At 37.3% G+C, this 18,191-nt stretch overlaps 1 protein-coding gene across 1 annotated transcript in view; it reads left to right on the forward strand.

Annotated features, from left to right (window-relative positions):
* LOC142328230 (uncharacterized) overlaps positions 1-18,191 on the forward strand; it is a 107,128-nt gene that overhangs the window by 22,334 nt on the left and 66,603 nt on the right. The window contains exons 4-6 of the mRNA XM_075371838.1: positions 2,178-2,330; positions 11,980-12,119; positions 13,987-14,146. Coding sequence (XP_075227953.1) covers positions 2,178-2,330; positions 11,980-12,119; positions 13,987-14,146 — 453 coding nt within the window. The remainder of the gene's footprint in view (positions 1-2,177; positions 2,331-11,979; positions 12,120-13,986; positions 14,147-18,191) is intronic.

Raw genomic sequence — 18,191 nt, forward strand, 5'->3', positions numbered from 1 at the left:
ATAACTATATGTAAGAAGTATGCGTGTATGAGTTTAGGCAGCAAGGTATCAAAATAGATAGAAAAAATACTATTGTTGTAATTTATAAAAGCTTATTCACACACAGAAATAACGACAGTGGATGGATACTACCTCAGTAATGGATTTTCAAGTGTATCTGTGAAAAATGAAGCAATGTTTTCTTGTCCTCATACCAAACAGAAGTCAAGTCACAATATTCGAAGTCATTACTACCAAAATTGCTGAAGAAACAACTATGTATTAGAGAATATATACATGAGAGTTATACATTTTTTATATAAACAACTATATATTGGAATATATACAGATTTTAAAGTAAACCATAAATACTGTCTCATGGATGAATTCAGAGCACTCATCCAAACTGTTGAGTGTATGTCGGATAATGTAAAATGAAGAAATAAAAAAAACATGGAATAGTACACGGCCATGTAGAATCATATTTAGCTGAGTTCATATGTCACAAAAATTACCTGATAAAGCCTTCAGTATCTTGCAGTCTCCTGACCTATGACAACACAGCACAATGGCAACTGTGTAAATAATTAATAAGTAATACAATATTAAATTAATACAAGGTGTGTTCAGAAAGTAAGATTACAATATTTTACAAAAATTAAATAATGCATATTTAATAATCAAACTTGTATGACATATTATGCAAGTATGCCACTTTATTCTATGTATCCGCTACTTAGTTTCAACCATTTGGTCAGCAGGGGTATCATCTTTCTCATTCTTTAGTCATATGTCCCTGCTGCCATCTGTGACCATTCATACACAGCATTTTCACTTCTTTGCAGTAGGAAAGCATTTTCTACCCATATGGTCATTGAAAAGGGTGAAAAGAAAAAAGTCACTCAGTGCCAGGATGGGACTATGGGCTGGATGGTTCACAATATCCTACCAAAACTGTTGAGATCAACCATTTTGCTTGCAGTGTAGGGTCGAGCGTTATTGTGCGATAGACACACCCTCTTTGTCAGTTGCTCTCTTCTTTTGTTTTAAATGTTCCTACAAAGCTTTTGGAAGGTCTTGCAGTATCTGTCACCATTTATGTATTGACCTTGAATCAAAACATCTATAAGCAAAGTTACTTTTTAATCCCAGAAAAATGCCACCATGAATTTTTTGCAGACTTTGTGTTTTGAATTTTTTTGCCAACGGAGAACTAGCATTGTTGCTATTGCATAGATTGCCTTTTGGATTTGTGTGTAGGAGTCATCCAGGTTTCATCCCCGATCACAGTAGAGTCGAGGTATTCTTCATTCTCGAGCTCATAACGGTCAAGAAACTTCTGAGAAGTTGATTTGTTTTGTGTTCCTCTGATAGTATTTTCGGTACCCACTGTGCATATGGTTTTTGAAAATTTTAATGGTTAGTTATTGTTTCATACAGCATAGTTCGACTGATTTCTGGACACATTTCCATCCATGATGTCCATCCACAGTCAAATGGCGATCTTTGCAAATCAGCTGTTAGTATTTATCAACAAATTCATCTGTCACAATTGACAATCTTCTACTCTTCTGTTCATTGTGAATGTTTGTTCTACTATCTCTAAATTCTTTGAACCATTTTGTTACTTTATCACATGACATCGCATCGCTGTAAACAAAAAAAATGCGTTGGATGTTGGCAGGCTTTTCATTTTTAGCAATAGCAGGATATCAAATGAGGGTTTGCACTTCACACTTGGCAGGATTGGAATTGCCATGTTCATGTTAAGACACGATTCTGGCGTAACCATACTGGCCACCACCTAGGTTTGTTTTCTTCACTTTGACCTCCGTTTAACGAGTGTATAATGTTATATGCAGGAGTGTCAAGTTTGAAAAGAAAAATTTCCCTCTGAGCTACAGACATGTTATAACCTTACTTTCTGATCATACCTCGTACAGTACTGATATTGCTGACTAATATTTGAACAGAAAGTAGACTGGCCTTCTTCATTAGCAGTTAAGTACCAAAAATAGTACGCTGTAATAATTGCAAAGGTATACGTAAATCTTAGTACTTTGTAGAAATACTACAAGGACAAATTTTTAAAATTACCTGTTAAAAAGAAACAATACAGAATTAATAATCTGGAATGTCTTTGTTTATTTAATAGTTACAGAATAATCTACTGATTGGTTTATTTTGTATTTTTTCAGAGTGGATTATATGGAACCTGTAAAACACAGTATATTATCACAAAAAATGATTACATTCAAGTACATAAAATAGTCGATATGCAATCATGCTCAAATTACAAAGAGTTAAGGTGGAGCAGTGCTCCAAATTTTATCTGCCCTAATAATTACCAGGTAAGTTAATAATCAGTTAGCTTAATTGTTTATTTTTCTCAACAGATTTAACCAGTTCTCCAAATTTATCCACTTATAAACTTTTGTTCTGTAGGATCTCAGTGTAGATCACTATCACCCCAATCTGTATATTTTTCTTTCTTTTTCAGCCTTTTTAGTCATTTTTTTCTTTTTATCTCTTAATAGTATACAGTGCTATAAAAAAGGACATTCATAAAAAAAAAGAAAAGTATTGTAAGGTATATTTATTGAAAGATATGAAAAAATACAGATGGTAGGTTTACATGCTCTCTCTTTTCCTGTTTAGCCTCCGGTAACTACCGTTTAGATAATTCTTCAGAGGCTGAATGGGGATGATATGTATGGGTGTAAATGAAGTGTAGTCTTGTACATTCTCAGTTCGACCATTCCTGAGATGTGTGGTTAATTGAAACCCAACCACCAAAGAACAGCGGTATCCACGATCTAGTATTCAAATCCGTGTAAAAATAACTAGCTTTACTAGGACTTGAACGCTGTAACTCTCGACTTTCCAAATCAGCTGATTTGGGAAGACGCGTTAACCACTAGACCAACCCGATGGGTTAGGTTTACATGCTAGTAGTCAGTTGGTCCACCTTTAGCTCTCTTGCAGACTTCATTCAGGCATAGATGTTTGTTTTTATTTATTATTAAAAAATTACGTTTATTATAAAATAAAAAGCTCGTTTTTTATGGTACATTAAATTCAGACTGGAATAATGTATCTAGAACACATTGACTGACCTGCTTTTTTTTCAATTCACTTTTATATAAAATCTCTAAGTATAGCATTTTAAAATTGATTGTTACAGCAAAGTTTGTAACAGTAAGTTCTTTGTAGAGTGGAGAACTTTCAGTTTGTGAAGGAGTCTTTATACTTTTCTGAGATATTAACTTTTTTATTATTTCTTCCAATACATGTTGAATTCGGGTATGTTTCCTTATTTTAATGTTATCCTTTTACTTTTCACAGTTTTCTGATAATTCTCACTTTTTTTTTAATTTTCATCTCTATCAAATATTTTTTTATCTTTTCTAAACCAGTGTCTCAAAGTCTTTGAGTCTGATTGAATTCGTCTTCTTTCTATAAATTCCATTTTTAAAGTCTATGTAGTACGGTGCAAAAAAAAATCAATAGTTTTTCAAAACAACTTTTTTATAGTTACTAAAAAATATTTCTTTATTTTTTACTCATATGCTTTCTTGACCATACTGTTTGTGTTTTTCAAAGCCTTATTTCTATTTTGTAATACTACTCTGTTATTTAAGTTTTTTACTTGTTAGTTTTCTCACTTCCTTATTTCATACAAACTAACATCATGTATTTTGTTTTTAGTTGTTATTTAAGTTAGTTTGTGTGAATAAATCTGTGGAAAGGCTATAAGTTTAATATCCAAGCCCTCTTAAAACAACTCTTTTGTAATCAACAAGTACTTAATTAACTAAGTCCCTGATTGATGCAGTTTAACATGCACAGATTACAAGAATCTATCAACAAAAATGAAATTGGTTTTATATAGAATTACAATAAAAAATTTGAAATAAGCTTTTAAAACAAATTTAAAGAATTGCACATTGAATTAAAAAATTATAGTTTTTCAATTCTTCTTGAAATTTTGACTGTTTGAAGTTAGTAAAAAATTAAAAGTAATTGCTAACACCCTTTGGAACTGATTGCCAAATTTAAATAATATGATTTATCTTTTTTTGCAGCCAAATTTTTTTTTTTTTTTAAAAGTTACTTATATACTTTTTAGTTTTATTTAAAATGTGGTTACCCTTTTAGAATTGCTTCTTGGCCTCTGGCCCCATGCTGTAAAACTTGTATTTACTGCTACTGGAGTTGTATATTGCTTTAACAAGTCCAGTGTGCCTATGTTCACATTGTCAGGGCTGACAACGATCAGTGGCTGTCAGTCAACCTGTGTTGCTGTGGTGTTTAGGCAACACGGCTGCGTAGTGTGTTGTAAAAGTGCCACTGTCGGCTAAATAAGGACGTTTCCTTTGTCTGAATCGTGTCCCCATTTTCATAGGTTTGTGAGGCCAGTAAATTTTTCTGATCCTCTGGCAGGTTTGGGAAGCAATTTTGCTCTGACCTACCCGGTGGTTTATATTAGGAGCGTTTAAGCTTTGACTTTTTCAAGCGGGGTTGTGAGAGAACAGGCGGCCTTGCTCGGAATAGCTAAGCCGAACACTCACCTGTTTTGTGGTTGGTGTTAATGTTCATTCAAATTGCAGCTGTAGTGCCTGGCGGTGCAGTTGCATTATTTTAATAAGCTGCGATGGAGCAATCCAGGGGAGATTGCCTCGAGGACTTTGTTGGTTTAGTCAAGGGCTTGGTTATTGGTGACCTGTTCCTGCCAAGAAGGCCACTAGGCAGGTCTCCGCAGAGGTCACAAAGGTCTCCATGAGAGGGGACACTGGTGGATTGCATGAAAAATCCAGCCAAAACCTCTGCATCGAGCTCTGTGGGAAAGACTTTGGTTGGAACCATGCAGAGGCAGCAAGGCAGTGGAGGGTAAGCCAAGGCTGAGAGGCAGCTCCTTGCGAAGTCGAGGAAGGTGTAGTACAGTGGTGTGTTGGCCGGCTCTGTCCTGGAGGACTCTGGGGCGAAGCCTCACTTGAAGGGGTCTAGCTCAGGATCTGAAGGGATAGGACAGATTGAGGGTATGCAGTCTGCATGGGTCAAAATATCCTCAAAAAAGGAGTCAAGGATTTTGGTTGAGTTTAGACAGCTAGTCAACTCGTACCTTTCTGAATGTTCCTTGATGGTTGCTGAACTGGTGTTGAAAAACGAAAACCTCCAGGGCACAAACCAAGCCCTTGATTCAGTCGTATCACGACTGTTGGATCAGGTGGTGGAAGGAGTTAAGGACTTTGAAGCGGAAACTGGGAGGGTCCTTGGCAAGATCCACACTTCTCTGAAATGGGTAGAGGAGAAGGTAAAAAACCTGTTGTCTTCGCTATGGTAACAGCTGCGCCAGGGCCTAAGTGGGTTAGTCCCCTGCTGCCAGTCCAGGCACCAGGTATTAAAATTAAGCAGCCCACTGTCAAGGTGGTCTTTATGACGCCTGGTCCAGGGGCTTCATCTGTGATGAAGAAGCTGATCCTAAAGAAGGTCCTGGACCCGCAGAAGGAAAGGATCCAAATTTCCTGGATCACAAAAACAAGGGACCACGGAGTCGCCTTAGAGGTTGTTAATAAGCAGCAGGCGAAGCGGCTGCTGCAAGCTAACGTTCTTAGGAAGAACTGGCTGAAGGCTCAGTTGCTGGCCAAGCGGTGGTAAATATTGGTCTACAATTTGTCAAGGGCAACGAGGGCAGAGGAGCTCAAAATCTTCAGGGCTATACACAGCCGAAATCCTGTGTTGGATATGGCTGTCAAGGACTTCCTCAAGGGGACCAGGGCGGTCCGGTAGTTGGGCTGGAAAGAGGCCTTGAAGAGCCACTGGATAATTGAGACCTTGCCAAAGATCCGACAGGTCTTGGTGGCCGGTGGTCGGCTGTTCCTTAGGTGGACCTCTTGCAGGGTTGTCGACCATACAGAAGTACCCCGGTGCTTCAAATTTCATGGCTTTGGGTACAACCCTCTCCACTGTAGAACACAGTTGGAGATGTGTGGTCATTGCACCCTTGCTGAGCATGGGGCTGTTAACTGCCCTAATAAGACTCCACCTGCAAAGTGCGCACCCTGTGCCTTTGTGAAAGGCTTTAATGCTGGACACCGGGTCAGGGGGCAAACAATGCAGATCACATGACACAGCCTGGGCGAAGATTGTAAACAACATGGCGTATGGCGACTACTGAAAAAAGGAAAGCTTTCGAGGATGCTCATCACCATGTTGAATACTTGCGCTGGTGACAGTTAAACCTGCATTGTTTCCGGGCTGCCACCAATGAAGCCAGGAGGATTCTTGAGGAGTACATCCTCGTGGTCCTCTTGGTCCAGGAGCCATACATGGTCAGGGATAGGGTGATTGGCTTCCACAGGGTTGATGTTATTCATTCTCGTGGGGAACGGCTGCTCTCTGCGATTGTGGTCAGCTTGGTCTTGTTGGGTGTCTTCTGGATGCCTCAGTTTTCTGATGAGAAATTCTCCATCGTGCAATTCATGAGGGGTATGCTCGATGTTGTACTAGTGTCAGGATACTTCCAGCTTGGATGGAGTATCGATGACTTGTTGGCGAAGTTGGGACGGATTCTGGACAGTCTCCTGGGCATCAGAGTGCTGGTTGCTCTGGACGCTAATGCCAAGTTTTCCACCTGGGATTCACCACTCACTGACTCCAGAGGCGCTAGTCTCGCACAATTTGTTGAAGCCAGGAACCTCTACTTGCTTAATGAGGCAGAACAACCGCCGACTTTCTCTTTCGAACTGGGTGAAAGTTACATTGACGTCACCTTGGTGACTGGTGATCTGCTTAGGTACACAAGTAGTTGGACTGTCTGGCCCGAGGCCAGTGTGAGTGATCATAGGCTTATAACCTCTGAGATCGCTTACGGTGGCGATCCAAGAGCTCCAGATTCAGGTCACTGTAACCTAAGGGGCCTGGATCAGCACAGGCTGTGGTGGAAGTGTGCGGCTGCCTTACAGGGGTTGAAATGGTGCATGGAGGTGGAATTGATGGCTGAACAATTCGGCTTAGCCATCAAGACTGGCTGTGATAGGGTCCTATGGCGTCCTTGCCAATGGACGGACTATTAGGTAGTGGCCAATCTGCTGATCAGAGAGTGCCTGGAGCTGTCATGACCGTTGCTTCCATGGAGCCGGTTGTTACTGGCCAAAGCCATTGCACGTGCTGTCCAGTGTTCGATGCGGATTTGGTGGTCGTAACCACACTTTAACATCTGTGGTATCCATTCCTGGATACTCTGTTTTCAGATGCTCCGGAGGGTTAAGCAGAAGTTGGCATTAGAGCGAGTGAGACACCATTCCCTGGCATATGAGTTGTGGAACTCGTAGGTATAGACCGAGTGGTCTCTCGAATGGAACTGAGAAAGGCACTGGGAATTGACCGACTTGACAGATATTTTCTATCATCTGCTGCCTGTCATAAGAGGGCCAGACTGGCAGACTGTTCTCGGGTTGCTCAGGGTTCTCGAGGTTGTTCTTCGGGGTTGGTTGTTCTCTGGGGTTGCTTTCCGACTTGTTGGAAGGTGGCTTTGGTGCGGGTGCACTTAAAATCAGGAAAGGATCCGAGTGAGGTCAGCAGTTATTGACCCATCAGCATCTTGCCGGTAATCAGCAAGTTGCTTGAAAGGCTGGTTGTGGAACAGCTCTGGGAAACCATCGATATGAACTCATTTCTAATTTGAGGCCAATATGGCTTCATAAAAGGGGTTGGCACCGAATATTGCATCTTAAATGCTCTTGCCGAGGTGGAAAGTGCTGACTGTAAATATGTTTTGAGAATTTTTATTGACATAGATGTAGCATTTCCTTCCTTGTGTTGGAGTTCTGTCCTCTATGAGTTGGAACGCCGCAATGTTTCTGTACCCTTCCAGGCTGTAGTACGTGACCACTTGTTGGATCGCATGGCTCTGTTTAAGAATGCATACCTAGTTGTAGAAAAATCTGTCACCAGGGGAAGCCCACAGGACTCGGTCCCTGTGGAACCTGGTATTCGACGGATTTTTAGGATTGAATTCCTGGAAGGGGTCACGGCTCTGTTTTTCATTCACTGTCTCCTGTTAGTTTGTGATAATTTGCAACCGCAGCTAGAAGACCGAGCACAGGTGGCTTTGTCAACCGCAGAGGGCTGGATGGATATTCAAAATTTAAGGATTTCCATGCCCAATCACAAAGTTTATGCTTCTCAAGGGTGCAGATAAATTATCATACAGTCGTAACCCCCCCCCCCCGTATTAAGTATAAAGGCTGTGTAATCAGTCGAGTTGGAGTTCATAAATATGAGGTTTTTTTTTCAAGGTCCAGTCGGTTGCAAAATAAAAACCGCGCAATAACGGATGAACCTTTGCGCATATGTGTTGCGCAGCGTCTCTAGTATGGCCTTCAATCACGCTGCGTCACTTAGCTTAGTTCTTAACACGCAGCTAGCACGTAAACATGTCTACAACAGTAGCATCTCTCGCCAAGTGTGAAGTGCGTGCGGTAATTCAATTTCTTCAGGCTGAAGGGTGTAATGCAGCTGAAATTCGTCGACGAATAAGTAATGTATATGGTGAAACCTCAATTAGTGACAGCAAATAGTGCAGGAACTTTAAAGCAGGATGTACAGATGTACATGATGCAGGCGGTCAGGGAAGGAAGCGAGTGTCAACCGATGATCTCTGTGAGCGAGTGGATGAGGCAATTCAAGAAAATCATTGGTTCACAACTTCTGTATTGAGTGATTCGTTTCCTGAAATTGTGAGTGAGAGATTTCAGTACCGCAAACTGTGTGCGAGATGGGTTCCCAAGATGCTGTCCGACCATCACAAAACAATGAGAATGGATGCCTCCCTAACATTTCTCCAGTGCTACCATAATCAAGGAGAAAATTTTTTGAACAAAATTGCACAGGGAACGAGACATTGGGTCCATTTCGATACTGAAGAAACAAAAGAACAATCCAAACAGTGGATGCATTCTCATTCTCCCAGTAAACAAAGAAGTTCAAGCGAACCTTCTCCAACAGAAAGTGTATGGCTACTGTGTTCTGGGACCGGAATGGAGTTCTCTTGGTAGAATTCATGGAACGTGGCATGACCATCACTGCAGCCTCATACTGCGTGACTCTTCAACATCTACGAAGGGCAATTCAGAATAAGCGGAGAGGAATGTCGTCATCAGGCATTGTCTTTCTCCATGACAATGCTTTGCCGCACACTGCAGCTGTAACAAAGAAGCTCCTGCAGCGTTTTCGTTGGGAAGTGTTTGATCACCCACCATACAGCCTGGACTTGGCTCCATCCGATTTTGCTCACATAAAACGCTGGCTAGGTGGACAACATTTTGGCGCAACAGCTGCAGACCAGCGTAGAAACATGGCTGAAAACACAGGCGGCTCCGTTCTATGACGAGGGCTTTGGAAAGTTGGTACCACGCTACGACAAATGTCTAAATTGGAGTGGTGACTATGTAGAGAAATAGCGTAACTATGTAAGTACTTGTTACAAATAAAAAATTGTTTATTTTCACTGTGGTTTTAATTTCGTGACCGATCGGACATTGAAAAAAAATAACCCTCGTATCTACGTATTTTGTTTGATGAGAAGTTGTTGTATAGCTACCACATTAGGCAAGTAGTGGCTGACGCCGACTGTGATGCACAAGCTTAGGAGGATTGCTCAGAAGGATTACAGACTGTCGGGCTGACATTTGTACAGGGTGTACCAAGGTGTCTACGAAAGTATGACCTCTTACGTGGCGTCCATTTGAGCGTATAGGTTGGAGAGGAATTGAGCACTTATTCAAAATTTAAGGAATCCCTAGCGCAGAGCCTTAATTGCATGCACTGATGTTTTTAAAACAACCTCCTACGAGGCTACCACTGTATTGGGAAAGGCTCTCCCAATCGATTTACTGGTGAAAGTTTGGGCAGCCACGTAGAAATTGCAAAGAGGCAGGGAGACCAAGGTATTTGGGATGGTGTTACAAGCTGGGCCTGTACTGGAGCAGAACGATGATCTCAATGCACCGTTTCTAAATTTCAAACAGTTGTTCATCTCCCGCCGGTGGAGGAGGCTTTACAGCCTTGTGATGGAAGCATGGCAGCAAGAATGGCATGCCACGACTATGGGAAGGTCCTTGTATAGATTTATGTAGGATCTGGGGATGGTGTATGCCTCTCCTTCATTTTTAAGGGCAACGGGAGCCCGAGTGCTCTTCAACTTTGTAAATTTAAACCAATATTTGTTTCAGTTCCACCTGACAGCTGATGAGCTGTGCGTCTGTGGGAAGGTCCAATCGAACAAACACATGATGTTCGATTGCCCAGCTCTTGGTGGGGGGCCACAATTCAGGCCACCCTGGAACTTAAAGATCAAGGGGAAAATTGGCCACTCACAAGCGGCGAGTCAATGTGGCGAGAGCCGCATTGTTGGACCGTGTGGGAGTTACGTGATGCAGTTGCTTTGTTTAACCAACATCAGTAGTTTACCTAAGGGAAAAGACTCCTACCACACTGCTGTAGGAAGCTAACCAAGAGATACGGCTGGCTATCAGCCAGATTAAGGCTCCAAGCGTTGTAATGGTGTAAAGGTACTTGTTGGCATTTAGCGGCCTAGGCGTGGCAGCGAATTGCTCTCTTTGACAAAATAAATTAATTATTGATAGTCTTATATGTTTTAGTAGATGATGGGGTGCGCCTACCCAGTTTAGTGATATATGACAAGTGGGTGGTGGGACATGCAAGCAAGTGGTGTATGGTACCACGCTTATCCACTCACTCAGGTTAGCTCTAGGGGCTAGTTAGGACGCTGATCGCTAAACTGTTTCGAGACTCGGTAGCTGTTTGTGGCACAGACATTCGGTCTTATGCTTTCAGGTGACTGAATGGGGTGGTGGTGGGAGAAATGCCAAGCAAACCAATACCTTTTTAGAAAATCCTGTTATTATGACAAAAGTTGTTTGGAGATGCAAAAAATATTCATCTGAATAAAAAATAAAACAAATTTAGTGAAAGTATGTAAAGCAACTACTGCCAAGCATGAGGTTGCAATATAGGATACTCTATGCAATGTAGGAATGATAATTATTTTTCCTTTTGTTCCTCCAAATAATTTTCTTATATTTTCCATGAAAATTCATTGAACATCAAAATTACATCAAGTTATATATAATTACTGTAACAATCAGTTATTAAGCAGTAATTAACAAAGAAAGGAAAAATATTCAAATCATCTACGTAGAGAATAACATTTTTAATTTAAAAACATTTCCACTTCAGTTATCAAGGGGAAAAATTGATAATGGGAAGACCAAAAGAATTTTTTTCTATAATAAAAAGAATCATTGAAATGAGTGCATTTGTCATGAATAAGGCTTGAACATACAAATAAATCCTTTTTTCAAGTTGATGAAAAAAGAAAGTTTTCTAATTACAGAAATCCCTTCTATAGCAAAGGTAACAGAAGTTTTCATATGGGCAGCTTTACTGGTATAGAAGCCTAGTTAGGTATCAAGAGGGTTAGAGGTTAATTTCTAGTCACAAATCAAAAGTTTCAACAGTCTCATCAAAATGGAAAAACATCTAATGTTATTTATGTTCATGTTCTATGAGAACTAGTGTACTAAGTGTTGACTTAAAACTGTTAGCATTTAATCGTTATTTCACATCCTTCTATTTTCAAAATGCTGTTCTTGAGTAAAATTGGTAAGGTCTCAAATTTTTGAAGTAATGCGGTTTACCATTCTGTCCAAAATTTAAGTTATTTATTTTACTGATTGGTTACTAGCAACTTGGTAAGTTTGTTACATTGATTAAAATATTTCTCACTTTTCTGGTAGATATGAAAATATAATAGCCAGAATCATAATGTAAATGTCTATTATCAATACAATGAAAGTTTTCTTCAAGACATGTTTACTCATATAATTTTAATAAGATAAATTTAAAACTGTTGAAAAGATACGGAAAAGTCTCAAAATTTCATTAACGGTCTGTCTTAAATTGTTTTTTTTTCAGAAAGAATTAATAAATCACGGTGAAAGAGAGTATACACTAGATAGTGAAGGAAAAGCATTAATAAGAAATGTACAGTCAAAAGGTCTAGTTTGGTTACAGCCATATCAATCTCAAGTTGAAGCACATTATTCATCTGTCAGGTCTTTATTTTATACAATACTCTTTATATTACATTATAAATTGGTTTAAACTTTTAAAGGAGAAATCCACATTAAGATGTGTTGCTAAGTTCCATGCGGGCATGCTTCCTTGAACTGGAGCCCAGTTTCTTGTCAGTGTCCTATGCGATTATTATGAGCTCTTTACATTTATATGTTGTACAAAGATTTTGTGTAAGTTACTTTGATTTCAGTACTGACGTAACTGTCCTGTGGTTACATGTAGGGCTTTTGTTTGATTAATTTAATTATTTAGAATAATTGTTTTAATGTATATTTTCTATAAGAAAATGTATAATTTCAATTTTCAGTCAAAATGTCACTGTATTTTCAATAAAACAATGTTAAGATTCAACATTCAGGATATTAAATATATTTATGAAAAATAGATGGAAAAAGTGTTAGGTGCAAATTTTTAGATGTTTTCTTTTATATTTAAAAAGTTTTTTTATTATGATATTTTTTTTTTAAATACTTGTTAAATTAAAAAAATTGAAGTGATTGTTTTGTCATAAAAAATCTGTAATAATACTATGATATTTAATTATAAGTGTAATTACTCACTGTTTATGTGGGTACCAAGATCTTATTTATTACCAAGAAGGGAACTCTCAGCCAAAATTAAAAAGAAAAATATTTTGTATGAAAGCTTTTTCAAATTTCATTTCTTCTAGTTTTTATTCACTGAACTCTTACTAAAATTCATTCACAACGTGCAATTACAAAATTCTGTACTGTTAAATAAAAAAAAAATCTGTCGTGGGATCCTTATAATGGATGAAGGAACTCATTGCTAGTTCCGTCTGTTCATGGGGAACTTGGAATTAAATTAATAAGGAATATGTTATTACATTATTCCATTTTTTTGCTGTTGACCCCTTAATAATAAAAGCCAGGTGATTCACAAAACTCCAGTAAAGTGGACATTTTATGGCTTAAATTGTTATTGTAATTTGGATTTATTATTACTGTTTTTTTTTTACCAAGCACAATGTAATAGCTGAGTTACAGTTCAAATCTAGAATCAAACTGAGCCGATGTGAGATATGTCATTATTTGTTGTGTAAATTAATTGTTTAGTTAATACTAGTCCAATGATTGAAGTGTATTTAAAAAATGGATATTAAAATGTAAAAAAAAACCTTTTTCTCAACTCTGGGTCCTACAGCATCACCAAATATATGTTGCAATGGGTGGTTATTGATGCTAACCATTAACCCACTGGTATGTCAGTAGTTACTGAGCTTTATTGGCAAATTTATTTTTACATGTAAGCATAAAATTGAGTGTAATAATGGTTTGTCTCTTAGGTATGAAAACCTAATGGTTATAGATGAGCCGACACTAAATATTAGTCTCTCCTGAAAATATATTGATAATCTCAAGAATTGCAAGCATTCCATGCTTACTTGGAAGGTTGATTATAGAAATTTATCAGTGCCTTTTTTATAAAGCTGACTATATTGTTTTTATCAGCATGCCAAGTCTACAAAAATGATAATTAATAACAGCCCTGCAACTAACATCTTCACTCTGTTCACTACAGAGACTGTCTCTGTGAAGAACATCATTATAATTAGAATAGAAAGTAACTCTGACTAGCGTCTCTTGAACCTCAGGTACTTTATTTGTGTTATAGTATAAGAAAGATTGGGACAGATAAAAGAACAAATTAATACACCTCCATTCTGTTTTAAAACAATGCATTCAATGTATTTGCTGCCTCTATTCATTAAGAGAATTAGTAACTTGTATAGACCAGTAAATAAGTAATAGCTAATTATTGAAAGTAACTTTTTGATTTTTTATAAACCTTTTCTTAAAACTCTAAATTATGTTTATGTTTCAGGCAGACATTGACACTTGTAGATGTTAAACCGATTACTGATCAAATAACTGTTAATAGCGGGCAGGCTGAGAAAAAGGAAACAGATCTAATATGGGAACCATTAAATTTAGATCCTACATATGGTAAACCTCCTACAAATAAGACTGCTGTTCTTAGCGAGGTATTTATCTATTTTTTAATAAGTGGTATTTTAAATTTAATTCATTTTTTGTGTAGTTAGGTTATAAACTATTTTTTTTCCATTACCCTTCAGCATGTAGTTAGTGATAATGATGTTATGGCTTTAGTCCAATAATCCTAAAAAGTCTAAAAAGTAAGTGCTGCATTTTGTATAAGTGTGATTATGTAACTTCATCTTCAAAAAGTGGTGTGTACTGCTGTTTGAAATGGCCGTTGAAGGAAATTAAGTTGGAGTAGTTACCTGTGAAGTGCGCATATGTTTAGTGAAAGAAAAAATATCACATGTTGCAAAAATTTGAGGGATGATAATAAAAAGTACGAATGAGATAACCATCTACATGAACTTTTTATCTGTATCAAACAAGTGACTTTCAACAGGAATGATTTTAGTACTTCACAGTTAAATCAAGTACAAATTTGAATGCAGGTTATGCTGAAAATAAGTTCTGAATACCTATTAAAAAAGATCAATAACATACATACAGTTTTTATTGATCTTTGAAGTAGAAATATTTATTTCTACATAGATGTAGGCAATTTTTAGGTACTTGTCATGGCATCGCACCAGGAGTTGTCACTCCTTCACCATAGAATGATACTGTCTGCAATTAAACCCACATTTTAGCTGTAATTTACAACTAGCTGTTAAAAACTGAGATCTTTATACATTTAAACTGTCTAAAAAATTATGAATTTTATGAAAATTCAAACACTAAATTTGAGAAAAACAATATATTACGGATTAAATGTATTATCTGTTTATAAAATTACATTCTAAGTGGGTTTCATAATTTTTTTAAGATGGATGCCATTAACAGAAGTGCTCCTGGGAATTCTTCAAGGAAAGTGCTTATAAGACTTTGGAAGAGCTAACTTCATTAATCTAAATTTAAGTTGTTCATAATTTGCAATAATTAAAAAAAATTCAAGTTGTAAAACAGTTTTTTAATTCTTCATGTTAAAAAATAAGACTTGCTTTAACAAACTCCTAGTATTTTATTATTAAAGTATTGATAAATTTTGTAATGCTTGACCAAAAATGTTCTGGTGTAAAAGTATGTTTATATATCTGTACCTATAAAACAGCTTATCCTGACTAATTCTTCAGTGCTCAGCAAAAACTACTGAAGATAAATTAATGAAATTTGTGTAGATGTTCTTCTTACAGTGTATGTGTACACTAAGAAAGGATTTTTTGAAATTCCAAGTTTAAATGGAGTATCAATTTACTATTTTTTTAAATTTAATTTTTGAAAGTTAATTTTTAATTGAAATTTACTACTTTTTTCATTTCTTGGTAACAAATGAAGACATCAACTTGATTTTTGGTGTATGTAATTTTTATGTAAATATCTAAAAACCAGTTTTTAGATTTTTTAAAATTTGACCTTGAAAGGGGTGAAGAAAGGTAATAAAAATTTGAAGAATGATTGCAAATTTACCCCATTTCTGGCTCTATTAAATGATATATTCAATAGATTGGGGCTTGCAAATCTTATCAGATAAACATCTAAACACCATTTTCAGGTTTTTTTGAATTTTTACTTTTTAAGGGGTGGGATGGTGTATGGCAGTTCAACCAGCATAGCCACTGTTACTGTATGTGCAACACAACTGGCTGTGTCTGCCTCCGGTTATTTAACTAAAAAACATAAAATAAAAGTAATTAAAAAATGAGATTGAGACCCATTCTCAATGAAAGTCGTAAAGCTAGTACCTCATTGCAGCAGTTTCTAACAGGCCTGAAGCCACTTTGTTCAACTGGAATACTGGCATCTAAAACAGGTGAAATTCTGTTATACAGCTTTCTCTTGACCAGCTTATAACAAAAACAGAACTATTGAATTGGCTTCCACACTATTGGCTTCCACATGCTCTGGTTCTTTACCTGGCTTCAGAACAGCTGCTATCTTAGATGTTTTAAAAGTCTTAGGCAACTCACACTAGCTAATATATTATTAAAAACTGCCAGAAGCCATGTTTTTACTCTGTTACCCATGTTCTAAAAATTATTCTAGAACCTGGAAGTTCAAACCAACCCACAAATACTGTAGTAGCCTGCTTTCACTTGTGCAGTCAAGCACCCAATTACAAATTTAATATCTGTTTTGATGGTACAAGGTATGCAAATGTGCTTAAGAAACTCTGGGAAGATGTCAAATCTGGCTGCTTTCCTGGTTGATAGAGCAGTGATCACCACTAGTAGCTCCTCTAAGATAAAATTTCTGAAGACTTCGGGGGGTTGGCTGATAAGAATTATTTAGGTCATCCAGCCCATACAAAACGCATTTGTCCCTAAGTTGACAGAGCAGTTTTGACAAACCCACAATTCGCTTAGCAGTGGCTTGAGGTTCAGGATGTGATACTGTGCACTGAGTTGAAGGTTCACCAGTGGAGATTTTTCTAAGGAGTGACCAGGATTTTCGACTGCTTTGGGTAAAATCCAAGTTTTTGGCACTGTTTACCCACTCACTTCTCTTTTCTAGCTGTATCGAGAGAGCTCAGCAATCTGTCAGCTGTGTCACAGTTTCTGGATTCATAAAACTTCTGATAAAGGCCCTCACATCTTTCATTCCAACCTGGAATATAGTTCCTTCTATAAACTCACAGAATGCAGGCTTTTGCAGAGGACAGTATAAGACCATTGAATAGTTCATAGTTTTTTTATTATAGGAGGAATGAGCCTGATGCCATTTTCAAGCCTTGTGGTAAAGGCCTCCCAGTCAGCTTTGTTAAAGTTCCACCTTGGCTGAGGAAAGAATCTGATAGAGGTATCTGGAATCCAACAGTAATGAAAACAGGCCTATGCTGTGAGTGGGGGAAGACAGGCACCAAGAACTCTCCTAATCACTGCTGTGGGTTTTAAAGATCGATTGTAGGAGCAGAAGCACCAAATTTGGTGAGTAACCATGTCATCGAGCTGAGTAAAAAATTCTTGCATCAAATACTAAGAAGAAGTTGTTATTCTTGGCCCAGCTGGTTAGGTTTCTTCCATTATTATCATTGGACAAGTATCTCAACAAACTATGATTATTATTAAAGTCCCCTACAAAAGGATAGGATGTTCAAAACTGGGAATCACAGTGTCTGGGCATTGGTTGTTAGGAGGCTTATAAATATTAACTATAATAATTTCAGATACTTTTACTACCAATATATTGTTATCAGAAGTTTTGTGGATAGCTGACAATTGTCAATATCCTCTCAAAGGTATGTTGCCACACCACACATTCTATGATCAATGGCTTCTACAAGTCTATACCCTAGGATATTGCCTCTTGCAAAATTTTCTAAATTTTTAATCCAGAATGGAGGATGAAGTTGAATATTGTCTGGGTACTTAATGTCCTGTGTGTTCCCTGGGGGGTAGTTCTAATTGCACAACTCTGGTTGCTGGACTGTCACAAATTGTGACCTCCCAGCTGTCAGCTACCACTCTATATCCAATCAGCCCTTTTCAGGGCCAGTACAATAATATTGATTCTTTTTTAAATATGTGTGTAAAAGTGCTTCCAACATTTTAAAGTGGGTGTTTGTTTTATTAATTGGTGGTTTTTATAAATAAATTATTTGAATAATTTATTAAATGCAGTTGTTTGTAATAAATTTAATATATCCTACTTATTGATTATCCTATTTATTAAATTTGTTAGATTGTTGTTTAAAGTCACCTACTGAATGGTTAATCTTCAAATTGCTTCTGCTTAGGTTATCTGCTGGCTTATTTTGCCTATGTATTTTTATCAAACTTAATTCAGTTTTACGTATCATGTTTGTCTTGTTTATTTTTTAACCGTTTATTTAAAATAGTAGTTAAAAATTAGGCTCCACTAATATTACTTGAACATTTTAGTTGGAATGTAAATTGTAGCATTGTTTTTTTCTTAATATATACATATATATATATATATCAGGCTAAAAGTCAATTTTTCTTTCTCTGGGACTAGAATACTTAGTGGATATATCTAGTAAAGTTTTGGCACCAAACAGTTCACTTATTCTAAAATGAAGTAATATATTTTTCT

This window comes from Lycorma delicatula, chromosome 7, assembly GCF_047948215.1.
Source record: "Lycorma delicatula isolate Av1 chromosome 7, ASM4794821v1, whole genome shotgun sequence".
NCBI lineage: Eukaryota > Metazoa > Arthropoda > Insecta > Hemiptera > Fulgoridae > Lycorma > Lycorma delicatula.